At 42.3% G+C, this 23,326-nt stretch overlaps 1 protein-coding gene across 6 annotated transcripts in view; it reads left to right on the top strand.

Annotated features, from left to right (window-relative positions):
* Window positions 1-22,971, top strand: part of LOC140480154 (LIM/homeobox protein Lhx8) — a 46,160-nt gene extending 23,189 nt beyond the window's left edge. For 5 of the 6 annotated variants that reach the window (XM_072574874.1, XM_072574871.1, XM_072574877.1 and 2 more), the window contains 3 exons: window positions 302-397; window positions 3,981-4,161; window positions 22,481-22,971. In XM_072574874.1, coding sequence (XP_072430975.1) covers window positions 302-397; window positions 3,981-4,161; window positions 22,481-22,557 — 354 coding nt within the window. In that variant the 3' untranslated portion in view covers window positions 22,558-22,971. The remainder of the gene's footprint in view (window positions 1-301; window positions 398-3,980; window positions 4,162-22,480) is intronic. The other variant, XM_072574872.1, reaches the window with a different exon arrangement.
* Window positions 22,972-23,326: the final 355 nt, after the last annotated feature.

The following is a 23,326-nucleotide window of genomic DNA, read 5'->3' as shown; positions in this document are numbered from 1 at the left end:
GCAGCATGGATGGAGAAAGAAGCAGAGGTGACAGCTTGATAGCTTTTTCATTTAGAATTGGGAAATGTTTGTAGGAACTAATGTAAATGTGCCATCCATCTCTGGCTTTTTCCAGTTCTGCTAACAATTAATCAACCTGGAACATCAATGTAACCCTCCACAAATGCTGCCAAACCTGCTGAGCTTTCAAAATTCTTGTTTCAGATTTCTAGCATCTTCTGTCTGCAATATTCCTAAATCTATTAAAAGTAGATGCTAGTTATTAAAATTGTTCAGCAATTTACAGTTCATTGTTTTGCAGATAATGCAAGCTCAGTTTTCACAAGACAACAATCCAGATGCACAAACACTGCAGAAACTTGCAGACAGAACTGGTTTAAGCAGGCGTGTGATACAGGTGAGACCTTTGTCAAAGCTCAATTTTCAGCTAAATTGACGTGTGCGATCACTTTATTCACTGGATACCACTGGCCAGATTGCTCTTTCACCCCATGGTGAACTGCTATAATCTACTTCAGGAATGTAACCCCCACAAATTCATTAGGGAGGGAATTCCAGTATTTTTGTCCAGTGACACTTCTATTCCAAGTCAGGATGGTGAGTAGCTTGGGGAACTTGCAAGGGCTAATGTTCCTTCCATCTGGAAAGACAAAGGTAGCAGATAGAAGTGGACATGGGTTTAGAAAGTGCTGTTTGAAGATCTTTGAATTTCTGTCATGTAACTTATAGATAGCGGTATGAACAAAGTGTTGTTGAAGGGAGTGGATGCTTCTGGATGTGGTGCCAATCAAATGGGCTGCTCTCTCCTGTATTCTAGGAGAAAGTAAGAACTGGAGATCAGAGTGTGATGCTGGAAAAGCTCAGCAGGTCAGGCAGCATCCGTGGAGCAGGAGAATTGATGTTTTGGGAATAAGCCCTTCGTCAGGAATCCTGATGAAGGGCTTATGCCTGAAACTGGGATTCTCCTGCTCCATGGATGCTGCCTGACCTGCACTTTTCCACTACCACATTCTTGACTGTCCTGGATGTTGTCAAGCTTGTGTTGACTGAATGCAGCTCCAACGAGCAGAATATTGTCACACTCCTGATTTGTATTGTGGATGGTAGAAAGGCCTAAAGTTGGGAGGGGGAGTTATTTTCAGAATTCATAACCATTTAATATGGCTGGTTCAGTTTCTGTTTCTTGTCAATTCTGCCTCCCCAGATGTTGTGTTCAACAATGGAACAAATATTGAGGGTCAATGGTTAGATACTAACTTTTTTTAAAATTTAATCCACTTGAATTCCTGACTTTCTCTAGAACCTCATTCTAGTGAATTCTTCAAAATTTATTCAAACACTTCTGTGCTAGCTCTGTTGATAGCATTGGCCTGAGTTGAGTAAGCTTTGGTATTCATTTCTTTCTGGGATCTTCACAGCATTCAGCCTGCTTGCTGCAAAAGTTTCATTTTTCAGATGGTGTATTGGTTCAGCACTATGTGCACCCCCCCCCCCCCCCCCCCCACTCCATGCGCACACGCAGCATGGTGGTTAGCATTACCTCCGTGCCAGGGACCTGGGTTTGATCCCAGCCTCAGGTGACTGTGGCATTCACACTTCTCCCAGTCTGCGATGGTTTCCTCTGCTCCAGTTTCTTCCCACTGTCCTAAGATGTGCAGGTTAGGTTGATTGGCCATACTAAATTACACTGTAGTGTGCAAGTTAACTATAGTCAATGTAGAGGTTAGGGTGGATACTCTTCAGAGGGAGTGTACCGATTTGATGAACTCTTGAATAGCCTCTCCCTGAACTTGGGGTTTCTATTATCCAGGCATGCTAACTTTGAAGTGCGGTGGAGTTCCCATTAATATCTATGGATAGTAATTAATCCTCAACCAACTACTGATGGTCCTGTCTAATGAGTGAACACTAGCTAAGAAGCTCATGCTGATGGGTATAAAAGATATCTTTATAGAGGAGAATTCTCTCTTCAGTAAGGTCATTTAATCAAAATTTAAAATGATCTGGTTGTCCTGCATGTGGGAGCTTGCTTAATGCTTTCAGAGATTGAGGTGGTCAGACAGTTAAAACCAAGATTTTAAAAGTTGCCTGTCGTCAACTTTTATTTTAGTAATCTTTCCTAAACCTTTCATTGTATCTATAGCCTTGCAACTATACGAGGCCTCCTTTTTTCAATGTTTCACTGTCGGGTATATATTGTGCACATCAAGCCTAGCATCAGTTTGCGCCAACAAGGGTATTACCCACTCTGCAGATGTTGAATTTGTATTTTAAAGTTGTCTCAATCATTCAAGTATCAGATCCCCTCAATAAGAGGCTGATGGAAGCTGCTATTTTCTGTTTGTTACTATATTTATAGTTTGTACCTCCCCATGTTTGCATGTTGTGCTCTTTGACCTCCATTGACACTTGATCTGTCAACACCCTTTTTTAAAAGTTCTGATTCTTCACTTTTCAAGTGCATTTATGGTATCCGTGTCACCCACACCCTGCCTGCCACCACCCTACATTCATACCCTTTTCTAATCTGCACTCCTGACTTTTGGTTTCTTGCAACCTTTAAGGTAGTAGTACCTATATCTGCCTGGATTTAACTTCTGGAATCCCCTCCATAAGCTACTCCCACTTGTATGCTCTTTTATCTGTTTGACTAAGCATTTGTAACAAAGTCTTGTGACTCTAGCATTGAAACCCTTTTTTCGTTTAATGGCTGTGCCGAAGCATCATGAAAGAAATTTCTTGCCCAAAGTCCATAAAACTTGCCAAAATCTTTTACTCATTAATGTAAAGTAACTACCTGTTTACCATCTGTACCTTGTTCCCACAGAATACGTTTATGCAGGTAGTTTGAGAGGATAAGACTGAAGCAGCCACAGGTGGTGAATGGCTGGAGTGGTACAGGAGAGGAGGGAGGGTCTTCTGATTTCTTGGGCTGTTTCTTGAGATGAGAAGTATACAGGCCAGGCAAGTTGTAATCTAGCACCAGTGTTCTCAGTGGATGGTTTCCTAATGCTGTGGGGGGGAAAATACGTTTGTAGGGGCTGAGAATCTGAATGTGACATTAACAAAATGTGTATGGAGAATTTGGAAGTCGCTTGTAACACTAAGGAAACTTTGCCCTGTCTGCTGTTATTCTGAATCACTCGTCAATAAGTTTGACACCTGCTGTTTGAAATGGCCATGGTCTCCAATTGTAACAAATTGCAAAAGGAAAAGTTAAACTTTAAAACTGGATCACCTGAGACAAACAACTTACTGCAATTGGCACTAGGCAATGCCCAGTCAAATTTGCAAAGGTTCCTTAACACCTGGAAACATATTGCTCCCAGAAAAATTGAGCATTGTGCAACAAGCTGTCCCAGTCATCCATTTTACTGTTCTGCAGTATTCCATAAGTGCTAGAGGGAGAAGATAATGCCCTTGGGAGTCTTCAATATTGAATCCAGAGCCCATGAAGTTTCTAATGGTATCTGATTATAGGACCTGCCGTTGGCCACCTATGCAGAAGTGAGGACTACAGATGCTGGAGATCAGAGCCTAGATTAGTGGTGCAGGTCAGGCAACATCCGAGGAGCAGGGGAATCGTTTTGGACAAAAGCCCTTCATCTAAACCGTCAGCTGAAGAAATCTGTTCTTTCCTTTCCTCCTCTCCACCACTCTCCTGCATCTCTTTTTCTCCCCACCACCACAATGAACATGTAGAAGTATTGAGGGTGGCAAAAGCACAATGTGCTCTAGTAGCGGGGGTTGTTCATCAAGAAATCTGAAGACAGCTAGGGAGAGAATCAATTAAAGGGAACAAAATCTGTTGACTTCTACACTCCTACCAATCTATGAAGACTTAGCGGTGGGAGTGACCACTGCACAATTCTCCATCGGATCATCCCTTCTTAAAATTTAAGTTTTTCTTTGAATGCAAGCCAATCCTAAAAATGACACTGCTCTTGTTTTGTGCTGTAATTATAAATTGATATTTACAGGTTTGGTTTCAGAACTGTAGAGCACGTCACAAGAAGCATGTGAGTCCAAACCACCTGTCATCTACCCCAGTGACAGTGCAACAGGAGAGTCTCTCTCCCCAAATGCTGGATGAAATGACCTACTCTGCATATGTAGCACCAGATGGACAGATGTTGACTGCCTTACACACCTACATGGAATGTAAGTTGAATAGAAATTCTGTTCCAATACTTGAACCAAATTCAAATTTTGATTACAATTAAAATTGTAATGTTCACTCTAGTTGAGTCATTACCTATCTATGGGTAATTTACCATTATTCTGGGCATGTTGTGTTGTCTTTTTCCATAAAGACATGGACATATACTTTTGTTCTCTGTAATAAATTGTGCCCTGTAGAAGGAAGACTTTCCTCCAGAAGACCATATGACAGATGCAGAGCCATTCAGCCTATTTGCGTCTGCTCCCTCATTCAGTAAGATTGTAGCTGATCTGAATCTTTGACTCCCTTTTCCCATAACCTTTGATTCTGAGGTTTTCAATCTCCGCCTTGACAGACCTCTGCAGTAAAAATTCAACAGATCATCAATCCTCAAATTCCTCACCTTTTCAGAAATTACTTTGTCCTCTCTCAAAGCAAAACCGCCTCCATTTCAACCCTGTCAAATCCTCAAAGAATCTTGTATGTTTCAATGTCTGTCTGTTCTCATTCTGTTTCAATCAGTACAGACCCAATCTACACAACTTGTCCTTGCAACAACCTGGCATAGCGTGGTGAACCTTTGGACTGCTCTCAATACTAATAATTTTGTAGAAAGAGTCCAAAACTATTTATATACGCAAGGTTTGTGAAGGGTTGAGGTTTAGGGTGTAGGTTTGCTCACTGAGCTGTAGGTTTGATATCCAGATGTTTCGTTACCTGGCTAGGCAACATCAGTGGCAACCTCCAAGTGAAGCGAAGCTGTTGTCTCCTGCTTTCTATATTTATGCTTGTCTTGGGTGGGGTTCCTGGTGATGTCATTTCCTGTTCATTTTTTTTGAGGGGTTGATAGATGGTATCTAGATCTGTTTGTTTATGGTGTTGTGGTTGGAGTGCCAGCATTCTAGGAATTCTCTGGCATGTCTTTGAATAGCCTGTCCCAGGATAGATGTGTTGTCCCAGTTGAAATGGTGGCTAAGCAAAGACCTGCTAGAGAATTCCTAGAGGCCTGGCACTCCAACCACATTGCCATAAACAAACGCACAGATCTCGATGCCGTCTATCAACCCCCTCAGAAAGCTAACAGGAAATGACACCACAAACTTCAGGAACCCCATCCAGGACAAACTTATAAATAGAAAGCAGGAGACAACAGTTTCGCTTCACTTGGAGATCACCACTGATGTTACCTAGCCAGGTAACGAAACGTCTGGATATCAAACCTAAGCTCAGCGAGCAAACCTACACACTAAACTTTTTATATATTCCAGCTATGGTCTGACTCGTGCTTGTATAGTTTAGCAAAGCTATCTACTTTTATTCCATTCTCTTTTTTCTGAAGTAAAGACCAGCATTCCATTTGCTTTTGCCTTTCCGATTTAGCTCCTGAACTTGCTAGCTTTTTATGATGCATGGAAAAGGACTCTGACATTCAGCTTTCGGCAGACTTGCACCATTTGAAAAATATTCAGCTCCTCTTCCAATTAAAGTACCTAACCTCACCACCACTTGCCCACCTGATTTTTCTATTCATCTTCCAGGTTTTTTTACCCACTCCCCTACCTCTCCATATTCCTCTACAGACTCTCATCCTTCCCACTTGTCTTAACAGTTGTCATCCACAATCTCCACTTTGGTATGTACCCTTATCCAAGTCAATACATTTTGTAAATAATTGTGGCCCAGCACTGATCCTGTGTCACTCTGTTAGTTACAGATTGCTAGTTTGAAAATGTCCCCCTTATTGCCAACTGTTAACTATTAGCTGGCTAATCGTTTATCCATGCTAATAGACTACCTCCTACACCGTGGAATCTGTCTTAGTTATCAAAAATCTACTGAAATTTCAAATCTATTGCTTCCCTGTCTGCCTATCTTGTCAGGCTTGATTTTCATCTTGATGTATGTTGATTTGACCAAATATTTTTAAATGCTCTATTTTTATCCTTTTGACCCTAACATCTGTTATTATTAAGAAAATATTAATCTAATTGGCCTATAGTTGTTTTTTTTTTTTGCTACTGCCTTTTTCAAAGTTTAAGATGTTGCATTGGCATTTTTCTAGTCCTATAGAATTTTCTGAAATCTGAAGGTTCTTGGACAGTTATGACCAGTGTTTACGTTATTTCTGTTGCTGCTTCCTTGTAAAATCCTAAGTCAAATCCCATCAGGTCCAGGAACCTGTCTGTCTTTGAGTTCCATTAGTTTCTCTAGCACTTTTTCCCACTCTGGTGATAGCTATTGTCTTTATTTCCCCTAGTACTCCTTGGTTATTGAATACTTTTGGAAAGCTCTTAATGACTGCAAAATACTTATTCAATGACATTTCCATTCCCTATTATTCAGCCAGCTTTGTACTCTTTAAAAAAAGGCCTGTTCATTTTTCCCTCTCTCTCTTCCATTGTATTTAAAGAAGCTCTTATCCATTTTTATATTACTTGCTGGTTTGTCCTTGGTTTTGTTTTGCAATCAGTTGGCTTTTAAAATTTCCCAATCCTCTCTACTAATCTTTGTCATGTTATATGTATTTCTTTCAATTTAATATTACCCCTAACTTGGTTAACCAGGGTCAGTTTATCCCCTTCCTAGTCTCCTTCCTCAGCTATACCTTATGAGCTATTACTTAAGTGCCTGTCTTTGTTCCTTAACTGCCCTTTCTGCTAACTCCTTTCTCAGTCTCCTCCAGTCACTCAACTTATTATTCTTTAGCCCCTTGAATATTTTAGTAATTGTGGATTGCTGTTTTCTATTGTGAAGTTTGGCTCTTGTACCCCTTCATGTTACAGGCTTGGTTGTATCACTTGTCAGAAATGTAACCCTTCCATGTTTTCTCCCCTTTTTTTATTCACCACCTCTCCCACATTGTTTACCTATAGCTTTGTAGTTGTAGTCAAAGAAAAATCAAAAACCCACAAATTTATCTTTTATGAATTCAAAGAAGTCCAAAACCTTCCCTCTGCTTCCAGCCCTACATCAACAACATTTCTTTTTTAGAATAGTTACAGAATCTGTACAATGTGGAAACGGGCCTTTTTGCCCAACAAGTCCACTCCAACCCTTAGAGTAACCGACCCAGACCTAATCCCCAACCCCATATTCTACATTGCCCTGATTTATTGCGCCTAATGTACACATTCCTGAACACTAGACAATTTTTAGCATGGCCAACTCGCCTAACTCTCTCATCTGTGGACTGTGGGAGGAAATCCACACAGACAAGGAGAGAATGTGCAAACTCCACACACTTTGGGCAAGGCTGGAATTGAACCCAGGTCCCTGGTGCTGAGGCAGCAGTGCTAACCACTGACCCACCATGCTGTCTAGTCTAAGATAATCTTTGTGTTTCCCAAGTGTGGTTTTTCTGTACTAGCTACATTCAGTACTTTCACTTTTCCATCTTCTAGAAGACCACAAGACAGGAGCAGAATCGGGCCACTTGACCCATCTAGTCTGCTCTGCTATTCAATTTCTCAACTGTTCTCCTACCTTCTCCCCATAAGCCTTGGGGCCCTTACTAATCAAGTATTGATTGATCTATCCCTATCTAAAATATTGTATCGACATGAATAGAGAACTGGCAGACAGGAAGCTGGAATAATGGGTTCAGAGTGGCAGGCAGTGATAAGTTGGTACCATAGGATGCAGTGCTGGGACCGCAGCTGTTCACAAAATACATTAACATTTTTGGGTGAAGGAATTGAATGCCATATTTCCAAATTTGCAGATGATGGACTGCCACCCAGCTTTGTTGTGAGGAGGATGCTAAGAATCTGCAGGGTGACTTGGATAGACTAGCAATATAACATGGATAAATGTGAGGTTATCCAATTTGGTCACAAACAGGAAAACAAAATTATCTATCTGGCAGTTTAGGAAAAAGTGAGGTGCAACAAGACCTGGGTGTCATAGTGGAACAATCGCTGAAGGATGGCCGGCAGTGAGGAAAGCTAATGGCACACTGGCCTTCAGTGAGAGGATGAGAATATTGGAGTAAGGGGGCCTTGGTGAGACCACATCTTGAGTATTGTATGTAGTTTTGGTCTCCTAGTCTGAGGAAGGACATCCTTGTTATTAAGGGAATCCAGCAAAGGTTCCTGGGATGGCAGAACTGACATGAAAAACTGGAACAATGGGGTTTGTATTTGCTGGAATATAGAATAATGGGGATCTCTTAAAACCACAATCTTGATGTCACTGGACTGGCTATGTGGGAAGAATGTGCTCAATATTGGGGAATTCCAGAACTGGGGTCACAGTCCAGGAATAAGGGGTAAGCCATTAAAGACTGAGATGAAGAATTTCTTCAGAGTTGTGAACCTGTGTAATTCTATCCCACAGGAAGCTCTTGGGGCCAGTTAATTTGATAGATTCAAGAGGGAGCTGGACGTGGCCCTTGTGATTAAAGGGATCAAGGGGAATAGGGAGAGGGTGGGAATGAGATTACATGCTCAGCCATGATTGTATTGAGTGGTGGTGCAGACTAGAAGGGCTCAATGGCCTATTCCACTGTTTTTTGGTTTTAGGACTCCACAGTCTTCCATGTCAGAGTTCCACAGAGACCCCACTCTGAGGAAACACTACCCCAGTCCTAAAAGTTTGACCCTTCAATATGTCTGCAGGTCTTAGTCTCTCCTACTAGAAATACCATCTCCATGTTCTATGCTGGCATCTCATGTTCTAGAAGTTTCAACTACATCCTGCCCCTCACCCCACCTCATCTGTCTGGGTCTGTACTTGGAATTTAAAGTCCTCAAACCCTTCACTGCTGCCATCCTGAGAAATACCCCTTTATTTCCCCCCTCTGCCTTGAGTCAGTCAACCCTTGATCTATGCCAGTCCCTTGCTCCTGACACCATTGGCTCTAGCTTATTTAGTAGCCTCCTTGTCAAATGCCTAGATCATGTCTAAGGCTCTTCTTTGTCTAACTTAGTCACTTACCTCCTCACAATTCTAACAGATTTGTCAGATGTAACCTCCCTTTGAAGTTGTGCAGACTCAGCCTTGTTTTATCATGCACATCCAGGTATGTTATAATCTTGTCCTTTTAATGGGTTGTCAAATCTTACCAATGGCTGAGGTCAGGCTAACCAGCCTATAATTTCCTAACTTCTGCCTTCCTCCCTTTAAATAGGGGTATTACACTATCCATTTTTCAGTCCCCTAGGACCCTACAAGTCCAGGGATTTCTGAAGATGTCCTCTCTCTAGTCCAGGTGATTTATCCACTTTGAGACCTGTCAGCTTCCTGAGCACCTTCTCTATAATGATGATCACTACACTCACCTGATTCTTGACATTCTAGTATCTTCCTCTGCAAAAATTGATGCAAAGTATCATTTGTCATTTTTGTTTCCCATTACTATTCTCCAGCCTCATTTTTTCAGTGGGCCAATGTCCACACTTACCTGTACCTTTTTTTTAGAGAACTCTTTTGAAGAATGCAAGAGTAATTTTTATTACTAGTTTATTTCTTTTTTTTTATCCTCTGGATTTTAAAGTCTTCCCCCTAATTTTCACCAGACTTGTCTTTGTCAGCTGCAGTTGCTCAACCTCTATAATATGTTTCTTCCTTAGGATGAATTTCTGACTAGCTGCTTGTCTTTTGTTCCCTTTACTCAATTGTAATACCGTTACGTGTGGTTCTAACTCCTCCCCCTCAAACTGCAGGGTGCATTCTATCATCTTTATGGTCACTGCTCCCTGAGAGTTCCTTCACCTTAAGCTCCCTAATCAAGTTCAACTATATTTCAGAGATACAGGAAAGTTTTTAATCACTAATCAGCTGTTCCTACTGTCTGTCACTTCAGTAGCTGCCCTCCTGAGTTCTGATTACTCAAGGGCAGTTCCTTGAATTATCAGAATTAAGCTTCATTCTTGGTATCTACTCCTAACTGTTGGATTACAGGTTATTGAATTTATAAACAAGTTGATTACAGGTTTGCCCAGGCTGCTGCTTCAAATTTCCAGACTCTTGCCTGCATCCTTCAGGAACAAACTTGTGCACCCCCAGAATATCCTTTTTTGAACAGGGCATTAGTCTAAGCTACATGACAGTGGTGGATAACTTTTCAATGCTCTGCCTATCAACTTGTTCCACAGAGGCAGTGTCCAGTTTTTCTAAATGTTCAGACTACCTTTCCTCAAATTTGAGATTGGAATTTTGGTTGGGGCTATATAAATTAAACAGTTCCTTACTTATTGATTGGAAGCTCTTTAGATGAAGTGGATTGGATAGGGCGGTGTTTGTGCAGTGTCCAGGAAACTTTTCTAACTCCGTAAGTAGATTGCCCGACCAGAGGGGAGGCTATTTTGGATTTCGTATTTGGTAACGAACCGGGACAAGTGATGGGCTTGTTAGTGGGTGAACATTTTGGTGATGGTGACCACAATTGTGACTTTCACCTTAGTTATGGAGAGGGGTAGGTTTTACAATTGGGGGAAGGGTAAATACGATCCTGTAAGACAGAATCTGAGGAGCATAAGTTGGGAGCATAGGCTGTCAGGGAAGGATGTCGTGGAAATGTGGAACTTTTTCAAGGAACAGATATGACATGTCCTTGCTTTGTATGTACCTGTCAGGCAGGAAAGAGATGGTTGTGTGAGGGAACCTTGGTTGACGAGGGAGGTTGAATGTCTTGTACAGAGGAAGAAAGGAGGCTTACATAAGGTTGAGGAAACAAGGTTCAGACAGCGCGTTGGAGGGATACAGGATAGCCAGGAGGGAGCTGAAGAAAGGGATTAGGAGAGCTAAGAGAGGGCATGAAAAATCTTTGGCGGGTAGGATCAAGGATCACCCAAAGGCATTTTATGCGTATGTGAGAAACATGAGAATGACAAGAACGAGGGTAGGTCCGATCAAGGGCAGTAATGGGAGACTGTATTGAGTCAGAAGAGACAGGAGAGGTCTTGAATGAGTACTTTTCTTCAGTATTTACAAATGAGAGGGACTGTATTGTTGAAGAGGAGAGTGTGAAACGGACTGGTAAGCTAGAAGAGATACTTGTTAGGAAGGAAGATGTGTTGGGCATTTTGAACAACTTGAGGATAGACTAGTCCCCCGGGCCTGACAGGATATGTCCTCTGATTATGTGGGAAGCAAGAGAGGGAATTGCAGAGCCATTGGCAATGATCTTTTCGTCTTCACTGTCAACGGGGGTGGTACCAGGGGACTGGAGAGTGGCAAATGTTGTGCCCCTGTTCAAAAAAGGGATAACCCTAGGAATTACAGGCCAGTTAGTCTTTCTTCTGTGGTAGGCAAAGAAATGGAAAGGGTACTGAGGGATAGGATTTATGAGTATCTGGAAAGACACTGCTTGATTAGGGACAGCCAGCACGGATTTGTGAAGGGTAGGTCTTGCCTTACAAGTCTTATTGAATTCTTTGAGGAGTTGACCAAGCATGTGGATGAGGGTAGAGCAGTGGATGTAGTGTACATGGATTTTAGTAAGGCATTTGATAAGGTTCCCCATGGTAGGCATATGCGGAAAGTCAGGAGGCATGGGATAGAGGGAAATTTGGCCAGTTGTTAGAGAACTGGCTCACTGGTCGAAGTCAGAGAGCAGTGGTAGATGGTAAATATTCAGCCTGGAGCCCAGTTACAAGTGGGAGTTCCGCAGGGATCAGTTCTGGGTCCTCTGCTGTTTGTAATTTTTATTAATGACTTGGAAGAGGGAGTCGAAGGGTGGGTCAGTCAATTTGCAGATGATACGAAGATTGGTGGAGTTGTGGATAGTGAGGAGGGCTGTTGTCGGCTGCAAAGGGACTTAGATACGATGCAGAGCTGGGCTGAGGAGTGGCAGATGGAGTTCAACCCTGTCAAGTGTGAGGTTGTCCATTTTGGAAGGACAAATAAGAATGTGGAATACAGGGTTAACGGTAGGGTTCTTAGTAAGGTGGAGGAGCAGAGGGATCCTGGGGTTTATGTTCATAGCTCTCTGAAAGTTGCCACTGAGGTGGATAGAGCTTGTAAGAAGGCCTATGGTGTATTGGCGTAGGGATTGAATTCAAGAGTCATGAGGTGATGTTGCAGCTGTACAGGACCTTGGTTAGGCCACATTTGGAGTACTGTGTGCAGTTCTGGTCACCTCACTTTAGGAAAGATGTGGAAGCTTTGGAGAGGGTGCAGAGGAGACTTACCAGGATGTTGTCTGGCATGGAGAATAGGTCGTACGAGGATAGGTTGAGAGTGCTAGGTCTTTTCTCATTGGAAAGGCGAAGGATGAGGGGTGACTTGATAGAGGTTTATAAGATGATCAGAGGAATAGATAGACAGTCAGAAACTTTTCCCCCGGGTACAACAGTGTTACAAGGGGACATCAATTTAAGGGTGAAGGATGGAAGGTATGGGGGGATGTCAGGGGTAGGTTCTTTACCCAGAGTGTGGTGGGGGCATTGAATGTGCTGCCTGTGGGAGTGGCAGAGTCAGAATCATTGGTGACCTTTAAGTGGCAATTGGACAGGTACATGGATGGCTGCTTAAGCTAGGACAAATGTTCGGCACAACATCGTGGGCCGAAGGGCCTGTTCTGTGCTGTATTGTTCTATGTTCTATGTTACTGGACTTTGGGAAATTCCTTGTTGTAATCTAATCTCAATCATCCACCTTGAAGGCTTCCTTTTTAATCTGTGTACAAAGTTTAAAAATCTCTCAACACCAGGTTATAGTCCAGCAGGTTTATTGGAAGTACAAGCTTTTGGGGCACTGCTCCTTCAGGTAGCTACCCACCTAAAAATACTGACACCTCCATATTATTTTTAAACTGTAGCCTTGTAAGCTGGCACTCTTCCTCCTTTTGTGCAATTCAAGTTCCAGCCATTTTATTTGTTTCCCTCAACTTCCTATCTTTAAGTGCAGGCAATCAAATATTTTTTTAAACTTTTGAAAGGGTGTACTGATGCTGAAGGGGGTTCAGAGGAGTTTCACTAGGGTGGGGGGTGCGGGAATAGATTGAGTCAGAGATGTATAGCGTGGAAACAGACCCTTTGGTCCAACTCCTCCATGCTGACCAGATATCCCAACCCAATCTAGTCCCACCTGCCAGCACCCGGCCCATATCCCTCCAAACCCTTCCTATTCATATACCCATCCAAATACCTCTTAAATGTTGCAATTGTACCAGCCCTCCACCACATCCTTTGGCAGCTCATTCCATACATGTACCACCCTCTGCGTGAAAACGTTGTCCCTTGGGTCTCTTTTATCTTTCCCCTCACCCTAAACCTATGCCCTATAGTTCTGGATTCCCCGATCCCAGGGAAAAGACCTTGTCTATTTATCCTATCCATGTCCCTCATAATTTTGTAAACCTCTATAAGGTCATCCCTCCGCCTCCAACACTTCAGGGAAAACAGCCCCAGTATGTTCAGCCTCTCCCTGTAGCTCAGATCTTCCAACCCTGGCAACATCCTTATAAATCTTTCCTGAACCCTTTCAAGTTTCACAACATCTTTCCAATAGGAAGAAGAATTGCATGCAATATTCCAACAGTGGCCTAACTAATGTCCTGTACAGCCGCAACACGACGTCCCAACTCCTGTACTCCATACTCTGACCAATAAAGGAAAGCATACCAAATGCCACCTTCACTACCTGTGACTCTACTTTCAAGGAACTATTGACCTGCACTCCAAGGCCTCTTTGTTCAGCAACACTCCCTAGGACCTTACCATTAAGTATATATGTCCTGCTAAGATTTGCTTTCCCAAAATGCAGCACCTCGCATTTATTTGAATTAAACTCCATCTGCCACTTCTCAGCCCATTGGTCCATCTGGTCCAGATCCTGTTGTAATCTGAGGTAACCCTCTTCGCTGTCCACTACACCTCCAATTTTGGTGTCATCGGCAAACTTACTAACTGTACCTCTTATGCTCACATCCAAAGCATTTATGTAAATGACAAAAAGTAGAGGACCCAGCACTGATCCTGAAGGGAAGAGAAGTAGGGAAATAGTCTCCTCTGAAGTGGGGGTTGTGGGATAGCATCAAAAGGGAGCAGTTTTAGGACTAAGTTGAGGAACATCTTCACCCAAAGGATTGTGAATCTGTAGGATTTCTTACCTAGTGAAGCATTGAGGCTACCATGTTGAATGTTTTCATGCAAAGATTTTTGAACAATAAATGAATTACCCATTTTAGGGAATGGGTGGGCAAATGGCATTGAGTCCATAGATCAACCACCACCTCATTGAATGGTGGAGTAGGCTCAACAGGTCAGATGGTCTGCTCCTATTTTTCTTGTTGTATTCCAATTTCAACTGCTTTAACTGTTTGCAATCATTGGCAAGCTGGAGAATTCGGTGTTCAGCACCATTCATGACTCCTCATACTGAAGCAGTACATGCTCAGATGAACAAGACTAGACACTATCCAGGCTTGGGTCAACATGTGGCAATTAACATCCATGCCACACAAATGTCAGACCATGACCATTACCAATAAGAGTCACTCTAACCACCACCCCTTGACATTCAACAGTATAACCATCGCTCCATCCTCCACTGTCAACATCTTTGGGGTTCCTATTGACCAGAAATTCAACTGGACTTGCCACATATACACAGTGGCAACGAGAGCAGGTCAGAAACTGGGAATGCTGCAGCGAGTAACATTCCACCTGCCCCCCCCCCCCCCCCCTCCAAAGTCTATCCACCATCTACGTGGCACATGTCAGGAATGTGATGGAATACTCCCCACTTGCCTGGATGGGCACAGCTCCAACAACACTAGAGAAGCTCAACACTAGCCAGGGCAAAACAACCGACTTGATTGTTACCACATCTACAAATATTTGATCCCTTTGCCAGCCCTCCGTAGTAGCAGCAGTGTGTACTATCTACAAGATCTTCTGCAGAAATTCATTAAACATCCTCAGACAGCACCTTCCAAACATGGGAGCACCAACACCTGCAAGCTTCCCTCCCAAGTCACTCACCACCCTGACTTGGAAATGTACCACTGATGCTTCAGTCATTGGGTCAAAATCCTGGAATTCCCTCCCTACTGGCATTGTAGGTCAACCCACTGCAAGTGGACTGCAGCAATTCAAGGTGGGAGCTCACTCCCACCTCGAGGCCAAATAGAGATGAGCTATCAATGCTGGCCAACCAGCAATGCCCAAGTCCCACACTGGACTTTTCTTAAAAAAAAAACTCCAGTGAGTCTTCCATAAGATAGGAACAGGAATAGGCCATTCAGCCCATTGTCTGTGCTCCATTCAGTGAGGTCGTGACTGATTAGAGTCCTCAATTCCACATTTTCCCAATAACCCTTTATTCCCTTACCAGTTGTTCGCTGAGCTGGGAATTTGTTGCAGATGTTTCATCCCCTGTCTAGGGGATATCCTCAATGCTTTGGAGCCTCCTGTGAAGAATATTATAATGTAAATGCCGGAGGAAACAACACAGAAGCGCTTCACAGGAGGCTCCCAAGCACTGAGAATGTCACCTAGACGGGACGAAACGTTTGCAACACAAATTCCCAGCTCAGCGAACAGAACCACAACAACGAGCACCCGAGCTACAAATCTTCTCTCAAACTTTGAATTCCCTTACCAGTTATTAATGTCTCTGCCTTCAATATACTTGACCGGCCTCTGCAGTAAAGAATTCCACAGTCTAATGGCCCTCCAATTCCTCTCGAATGATCTTAAATGGGTGACCCCATGTTCTGGGATACTCCCTCTGGTCCTGGACACTCCCAAAGGGGAAAAACACTGAAGTCCCCTAAGATTCATGGTTCCTGCATTGTATACTTCCCCCTACTCGTATTTCCACATATCCCCAAATGTGCTAATATTGATTTATCTCTGTCCTAACTTTCACAAGTTCAGCCTTGCTGCCTTGACTAATCTTTACATATATAAAAGCAGTTGGGTCTGTTACTTTAGCTACTTCTAATATTTTACTATACAATAAATCTAGCATCTGTCCTCTGTGCTTCATGAATCAATAGAAGCCTCAATGCCCACATCTTGGGTTAGTGATCAGAAACCCAGTCTTAAGGATGTTTGAATACCACTTCCGCATATAGAGAATTTGACTTCAATAAAATTTGGTCTAAAACCTTCCTGGTTCACAGATTTTCCTTTTTCAGGAAGATCTGTATAACTCGACCCACAGCAATGGGGATGATGTGTCACTGCCCTCTGGGCAATTAAAGATGCTGGTCTAGCCGGTGACAGGAGTGAAATAATTTTTAAACTTGCATCAGGTGCAATCTCAGTATTGCCTACTTTTCAAAGATCTTTTGACCATGAATCTGAAACTCTAATCCCTAGTGACAATGTGCTGAAAATTTGAGTCTATTCCATGAGTTTTCACAAATGTGAAATATAACCAGTTCAGTTTCTGGGAATGTATCAGTGTGACCACTAAGAAATCTCTCATCAGGTATCATTTTAATTTGGCTTCTAATTATTAATGGAAGCTTAAATCAAAACACTCCAACTAATTGTCAGTTGACTGCTTTTTAGGGAGATCATAGGTGGAAATTAGTCAAAAGTGGGCGGCACGGTGGCACAATAGTAAGCACTGCTGCCTCAGCGCCAGAGACCCAGGTTCAATTCCCACCTCGGGCGACTGACTGTATGGAGTTTGCACATTCTCCCCGTGTCTGTGTGGGTTTCCTCCGGGTGCTCCGGTTTCCTCCCACAGTCCAAAGATGTGCAGGTCAGGTGAATTGGCCACACTAAATTGTCCGTAGTGTTAGGTAAGGGGTATGGGTGGGTTGCGCTTCGGCAGGTCGATGTGGACTTGTTGGGCCGAAGGGCCTGTTTCCACACTGTAAAGTAATCTGGTACAATCTGTGGGTCAAAGTTCAAACCAGTAGGGGTGAAATGAGGTGACTTTAGTTGCTGATTAATCACATTGGCTGCCAAATTGAAGATTGCCACCTAAAGTCAGTTGGACTTTGTTCTTGTCTTGAAACTGAACTCTCTTTTGTCTTGTTTCACCTTTTAAATGAATTTTTGTTTTTTTTTTGCAAGTCTAATCTCCCTTCAGTTGAATGGCAAACTGGTACTAGCATCCAATCCAAATCTTGTTGCTGGGCAGTATCTTTGTACAAGTACCTTTGTAAAAAGTATCAAACCCAGTTCCAGTAAAAGGATACTGTCCATACTAATACAAATTTTGTTTCCAGTAAAATGACTATGATTGTACTTGGCAGAACAGAGGAGTGATTTATTTTGTAATTAAAGGGCACCAGTTATTAATTTACTGACATCACCCTCCTACATATGGGCACCTACAGGGTGTTAGGTCTAGTATGGGAGACACAGCATGAAGTTCAAGCAGGAAGTTTTGGCTAAGATGTTGCTCACTAGTTCGTAACCAGTTACAGCTTGCGGTAGTATAAGAGTTTTAAATTTTGCAGAACATCAGAGGTTAGGTCACTAAATTAAGACCAATGCACCATCCAATGCTTCAGGCTGAAGGTTCTTTTAAAATGCAGTGACTCAAAGTTTCAAGAGACTACAAAATTGGGTCCCTCAGCAATTCATTGCACCAGTATTTCTCAATATTGAGATCAGAAGTATATCTTATCTGTTAAGGAGGCCAGGATACAGTTTCACTCTGGAGAGTGAGGCAGGTATTATCCTGGAATTGCTCCCTCTGCCCTGGGACTTTTTTTTTGAACATCTACCTGAGGGGACTTTTTTTTTAAAATCTGCTTAAGTTTGGCATTCTGTTGTAGCCTCCCTGCCTCTGGGCCTGAAGTTTTGGGTTTGAGCCTAATTTGCCCTTGGGGTATTATAACTAAATACATCCTTTTTCTAGTTGTTTAAGGCTGTGTTGATTTTTGAATACTTGATGCTACAGGACCACCTTAGATTTTTGTGCATTTGTTTCTGGAGGTTCTTTGAGATTTGAGCCTAGAAAACTATGCCCATTGAACCATTTAGTGTTTAATATAATTTGACCATTTGTCAAGGCTTCTGGGAACATGTGAATTCTAAATGCTGAATAATGCACAAGAATGTCCTGCACCATCCAAATTACAGCTTTGATATGTAACCATCCTTTTGACAGTATCTTCCAAACTTTTGACCTCTCACCTCCAGGACAATTAGTTGCATTGACACCTGGAAGTTCCTTTCCAAGTCCCACAATCCTGACTTGGAATTTCTACTGCTGTTCCTTCAGTATCATTGGGCCAAGTCCTGGCAATGGCCTCCTGACCAGTTGTGTACCTACCCAGCCACGGACTGCAGTACTTTAAGAAAGCTTCCCTACCACCTTCTGAGCAACTAGGGATAGGCAATAAATGTTAGCCTAACCAGTGGTGCCCACATCTCATGGTATGTTTCCCCCTCCCATCACAATTTTGGAGAGACAGGAAGACATTTCACCTGGAGGGCTGTGGCCAAGAGGCATAAGTTTGAACATATCCCCTCTAAAATCCCACCCTCTAACTGTTCAAACTTATGCCTCTTGGCCACAGCCCTCCAGGTGAAATGTCTTCCTGTCTCTCCTTGTAACTTCCTGTATCCCAATTATGCTGCTCCCATCTCTGCTCCAAGGAAAGCAGCTCCAGTCTATCCAATCTCTTGTCAAGATAAAACACTCCAGTCTGGGTAGTGCCCTGATAAATCTCCTCTGTACCCTCCCTAGTGCGGTCATGTCCTACTTATAATGTACATTCCAGAACTGCACAATGCTCCAGATATGGCTCGTCTTTTATACTGTTCCAGTATAACCTCCCTCTATCTTGGTTAGTAAGGGCATAGAGTTTAAGTACCTCATAAGCTTAACCATTTTATTCACTATCCTACTACCTCAAGATTGGATGTGTCCAGTAGGCTCCCTCTGCTTAGTGCTTTCCAGGGTCCTCCATCTCTGTTTTCCCTTGTTTGCCTTGCTCGTGCATCACTTCAGACTTATCTGGATTAAATTCCATTGTCACTAATCAGCCTATCAATATTCTCCTCCATATACCACACCCAACTTTTTGAATCCTCCATGACTTGAAGATCTGCCCTCCTAAAGTCAAGTTTAAATTGCTTATATATGTGTATAGCAAAGGACTTTATTGATCCATGTGGCACCTATCCCATACCAACTTCAGTCAAAGCTTCCTTCACCAATCACCCTCTGCTTCCTGCTGTTTAGCCAATTCTGGATCCAAATAGCCAAAATTCCTTGGGTTCTTAATGTCATCAGTCTCCCTTCCAGGACCTTAATTGAAACCTTGCTGGGACAAAGCTGGTGGTGGTGGAGGACTGATTTTGGACTGGAACCCTGTAGCCAATGATCTTTCACAAAGATCTGTACTGTATTTGATTTTGTTTATCACTATATAAACAATTTGGATGAGAATATAGGTGGTGTGGTTAATAAATTTGTGGATGACAACAAAATTGTCGACAGTGAAGGTAGTACTCTAAGGTTACAGAGATCTTGATCAATTAAGTCAGTGGGTTGAGAAGTGGCAGATGGAGTATAATTTGCATAAATACAAGGTGTTGCATTTTTGTTAAACAGGTCAGGACTTGACTGGTTATATAGGAGACCAGATTAGTGGGGCTGGAAAAGCACAGCAGGTCAGGCAGCATCCAAGGAGCAGGAAAATTGACGTTTTCAGGCCAAGGCCCTTCATCAGGAATTGATGATGATGAAGGGCTTTTGTCTGAAATGTGATTTTCCTGCTCCTCTGCTGCCTGACCTGTGCTTTTCCAGCAACACTCTAATTTTGACTCTGGGCAAAAGTGAGGACAGCAGATACTGGAGATCAGTTATAGTAGGACCCTGGATAGAACAGTTACCAAAGGGTTCAATACATAATTCTTTTGAAGTTTGCATCACTGGTAGACTGGGTGGTTAAAAGCATTTAGCATGCTTGCCTCTATCAAAAGGTTGAGCAATGACCTTGGGACATGTTGAGATTCTACAGGACATTGGTGAGGTTCTTCTGGAATACTGTGCAGTTCTGGTCACCCTGCGAGAGGAAGGATCTCTTCAATGGAAAGGGTTCAGAAAAGATTAACAAGGAAGTTGTCAGGGATGGAAGGTTTGAGGTATAAAACTAGGCTGAGACTATTTTTCATAGGTGGGTTGGAGACTGAGGGGTAACCTTTAGAGGTTTTGAAGTCATGGTGGCATAGGTGAGGTAAATAGTAAATGTCTCCCCCTAGGATGGGGGAGTTCAAAACTAGGGGTGCATTTTTAAGGTGAGTTTTTATAAAAAATGGACATGGGGCAATTTGTATGCTGTGGTTTGTGTGAATGAACAGCCAGAGGTAGTGGGTGCAGGTACATGAATAAAGTTTAGAGGAATATTGGCTAAACTCTGGCAAGTGGGACTCGTTTAATTTGGGAATATGGTTGGACCAAAAGGTCTGTTTCCATGATTTGTGACTAAGTAGACTACACTGAATGCATTGCCTTCCTCCATCTACATGGTCATACTTTGAAAAGTTCCACAAAGTTGGTCAAACTTGACCTCCCCTTAACAAAACCATGATGACTACTTGTTTAATCCCTGCCTGTCCAAATGCACATTAAAGCTACCCCTCAGAATTGTTTCCAATGATTTCCCAGCACAGGTTAGACTGAGGTTTCCTGGTTTATCTTTTTCCCTTCATGGAAAAACAACACCACAGGCCAAAGATGGGAAAAGGACAGCCAATCCATATCTAGAGAGCAATTGAAAGTTTTTGCTAGCACCCCTGTTATTTACTGCCTTTCCTCAAACTTCTTGGGATTAGATTCACTTCAGCCCGAGAGACTTGCCCCTCCTAAGCATGCCAATCCACTGAATCCCTTCTCTGACTCTGCTAATTTTAAGTATCATCAGTCTTCCTGATTTCTATATCCATATTATCACCCTCCCTCTAGTGACTGCTCTAAGTATCTATTTAAATCCTACCTATCTCCTCTGGCTCCATGTGCAACTTGTCTTTGTGGTCCTTCAGTGTCCCGACTGTTTCCCTTGTTATCCTTACTTTACCTGTCATTATTCTTACCACAGTCTTTGCTCAACTACCTTTTTTTATCTTGTCCCCTTCACACTGTGCTTTCCAGGGTTTTTGTTGTTTTTAAGCTTTCACTATCTGCCATAAGCCTCCACTTTTTATCCAATGCTGTATACTCCACAGTCTGGGTTCAAATGTTTTGTTGGTCCCACTTTCACTTTTTTATTGAAATGTGGTGGTTCTTTACTGCCCTTTTTCTTCCTTGTGTCCCACTGTTCTGACAAACTTGACTATTTTTTTAAAAAAAACTGGCCAAATTATACCAATCCTAGTAAAATTGGCCTTCTCCATTTTAAACTTTGATTTCAGGCTCATCTTTGTCATGTTCTATAACCATCTTTTAATGGAATGGTGATTGCTGTCAGCAAAAGTAATCTCCACTAATATGTCGACCACTTGTGTACCTTTATCTAAAATAATCTGGGACTGCCCCCTCCTTTTGGAGGGCTTTCTACATAACCAGCTTAAAGCTCTGCTGGATGCAAAAGAATTCTGCACTCTCTAAACCCCTCATTCTGGCTACCCCAGTTGGAAGTTGAATTCCCCTGTTAATGCTACTCCTTACTTTTCGTACTTCTGAAATTTGCCTACATATCTTCTCTTTAGGGAGCCTATAGTACACTCCCAGAAATGGAATTGTTCCTGCTTGGTTTTTAAGTTCTATCCATGTAGCTTCATATGGGGAACCTTCTAAGATGTCATCCCTCCTCCTGTAATCCATTCCCCGACCAAAATTTGTGACTTTCTACCTCACACTTTCACCTAAAGATCCTATATTTTGGAATACTGCCCTGCTAAACTCTGTCCCCATCTCCACCATATGCAATACCATGTAATTTATGCCCTCCACTCATCTGCTTTATTCATCTGACTCCTTGCATTAAAATAAATACCATTCAACTTTGCCAAGTGCATTCTTGCCTTAATTTGTCTATAATTTTATGCTGATCTGGCTCACTTGTTGTCTTTAACTTGTTCATCTTGCCCTGTTAAGGATTCTGTCTACATCTCACCCCCTACCAAGTTAACTTCATCCCTCCCTGACATTACCAGCTAACCACCCCACAAGGATGCTGGTCCCATTCCAGTTCGGGTGCAACCCATCCATCTTGTACAAGTCCCTCTGTTCCTAGAAATCTAAAGTCTTCCCTCCTCTGTCTCTAGTCACATTCATCTGGACTAACCACCTATTTCTATACACGCTTGCACGTGGCACTGGAAGTGATCCAGAGGGTTGTATAATAGGAGCACCACTTACAGAAACTGTTCCTTTTTTTAAGTTGAAGCTTGTAAATACTTTGTCTTCAAATCTAAACTCCCTTCCCTCTCTCTCTCTCTCTCTCATTAATAGCTCATTCACCAACATCACTGGGACTTCAACCTCTTCCATCTCGATCAATGGCACAGCTTCCTCTTGGCCACGCTTGACTTCCCTTCAGTGATTTGATTTTTGCTGAATATTCAGGTTGGAAGACAAATGCAAAGTGCGTTAAATCTACGGCATTTCACTCTGCTTTTGAAGTGTTGCAGATGAAAAACTTTTTTTCCTGACCCTTTCCTATTTATTGGCATCTAGTGGAGCACTTTTTTTGTTTCTTTGATTCTGGTTGGATTGCTAATGTACCAAATGTTTACAAGTTTGTAGTGTAAATGTTAATGTTAGTTTAATTGGTAAGTTATTGTTGAATATATTGAGTGTTTGCAAACAGTGTTTTATACAGTTTAACTTCCTTTATTCAAGGAAAGAAATTTGCGTAAGAAGTCCTGTTATCTCTCCATTCTCGTTTCTGATGCACCAATGTTGGATTCTGGACTATATTAAAAAATAAAAAAAGTTTGTTACTGATGCCTCTGTTTCAATTACTGACTAATCATTAACCTGAATTGTACTGATTATACTTGTGTGCATGCTATCCTGTGAGTAAAGTAATAGCTGTCAAGTTTCTAACTTAATCCAGGAGAAAAATGTCTTGGCTGTTTAGAAGTTTTGAAGCCTAGGTCCTGCCAATTGTGTTGTAAATGCTTTATTTATTCCAATAGTGTTTCTGCTCTGTGAGAGCTGCTTTAAGGAAGTAAAACTAGACCCAATCTTATTGGAGAAGCATGAGCCAAATGGCCTACCCTACTTACCTTGACCCACCTACCCTAAACATGTTTTCATTCAATTTTCCTCTTGAGTATTTGGCTGCTGTTACCT

This window comes from Chiloscyllium punctatum, chromosome 7, assembly GCF_047496795.1.
Source record: "Chiloscyllium punctatum isolate Juve2018m chromosome 7, sChiPun1.3, whole genome shotgun sequence".
NCBI classification, from domain to species: Eukaryota; Metazoa; Chordata; class Chondrichthyes; order Orectolobiformes; family Hemiscylliidae; genus Chiloscyllium; species Chiloscyllium punctatum.
The sequence above is the reverse complement of the archived record's forward strand: the minus strand, read 5'-3'. Positions and strand labels throughout refer to the sequence as shown.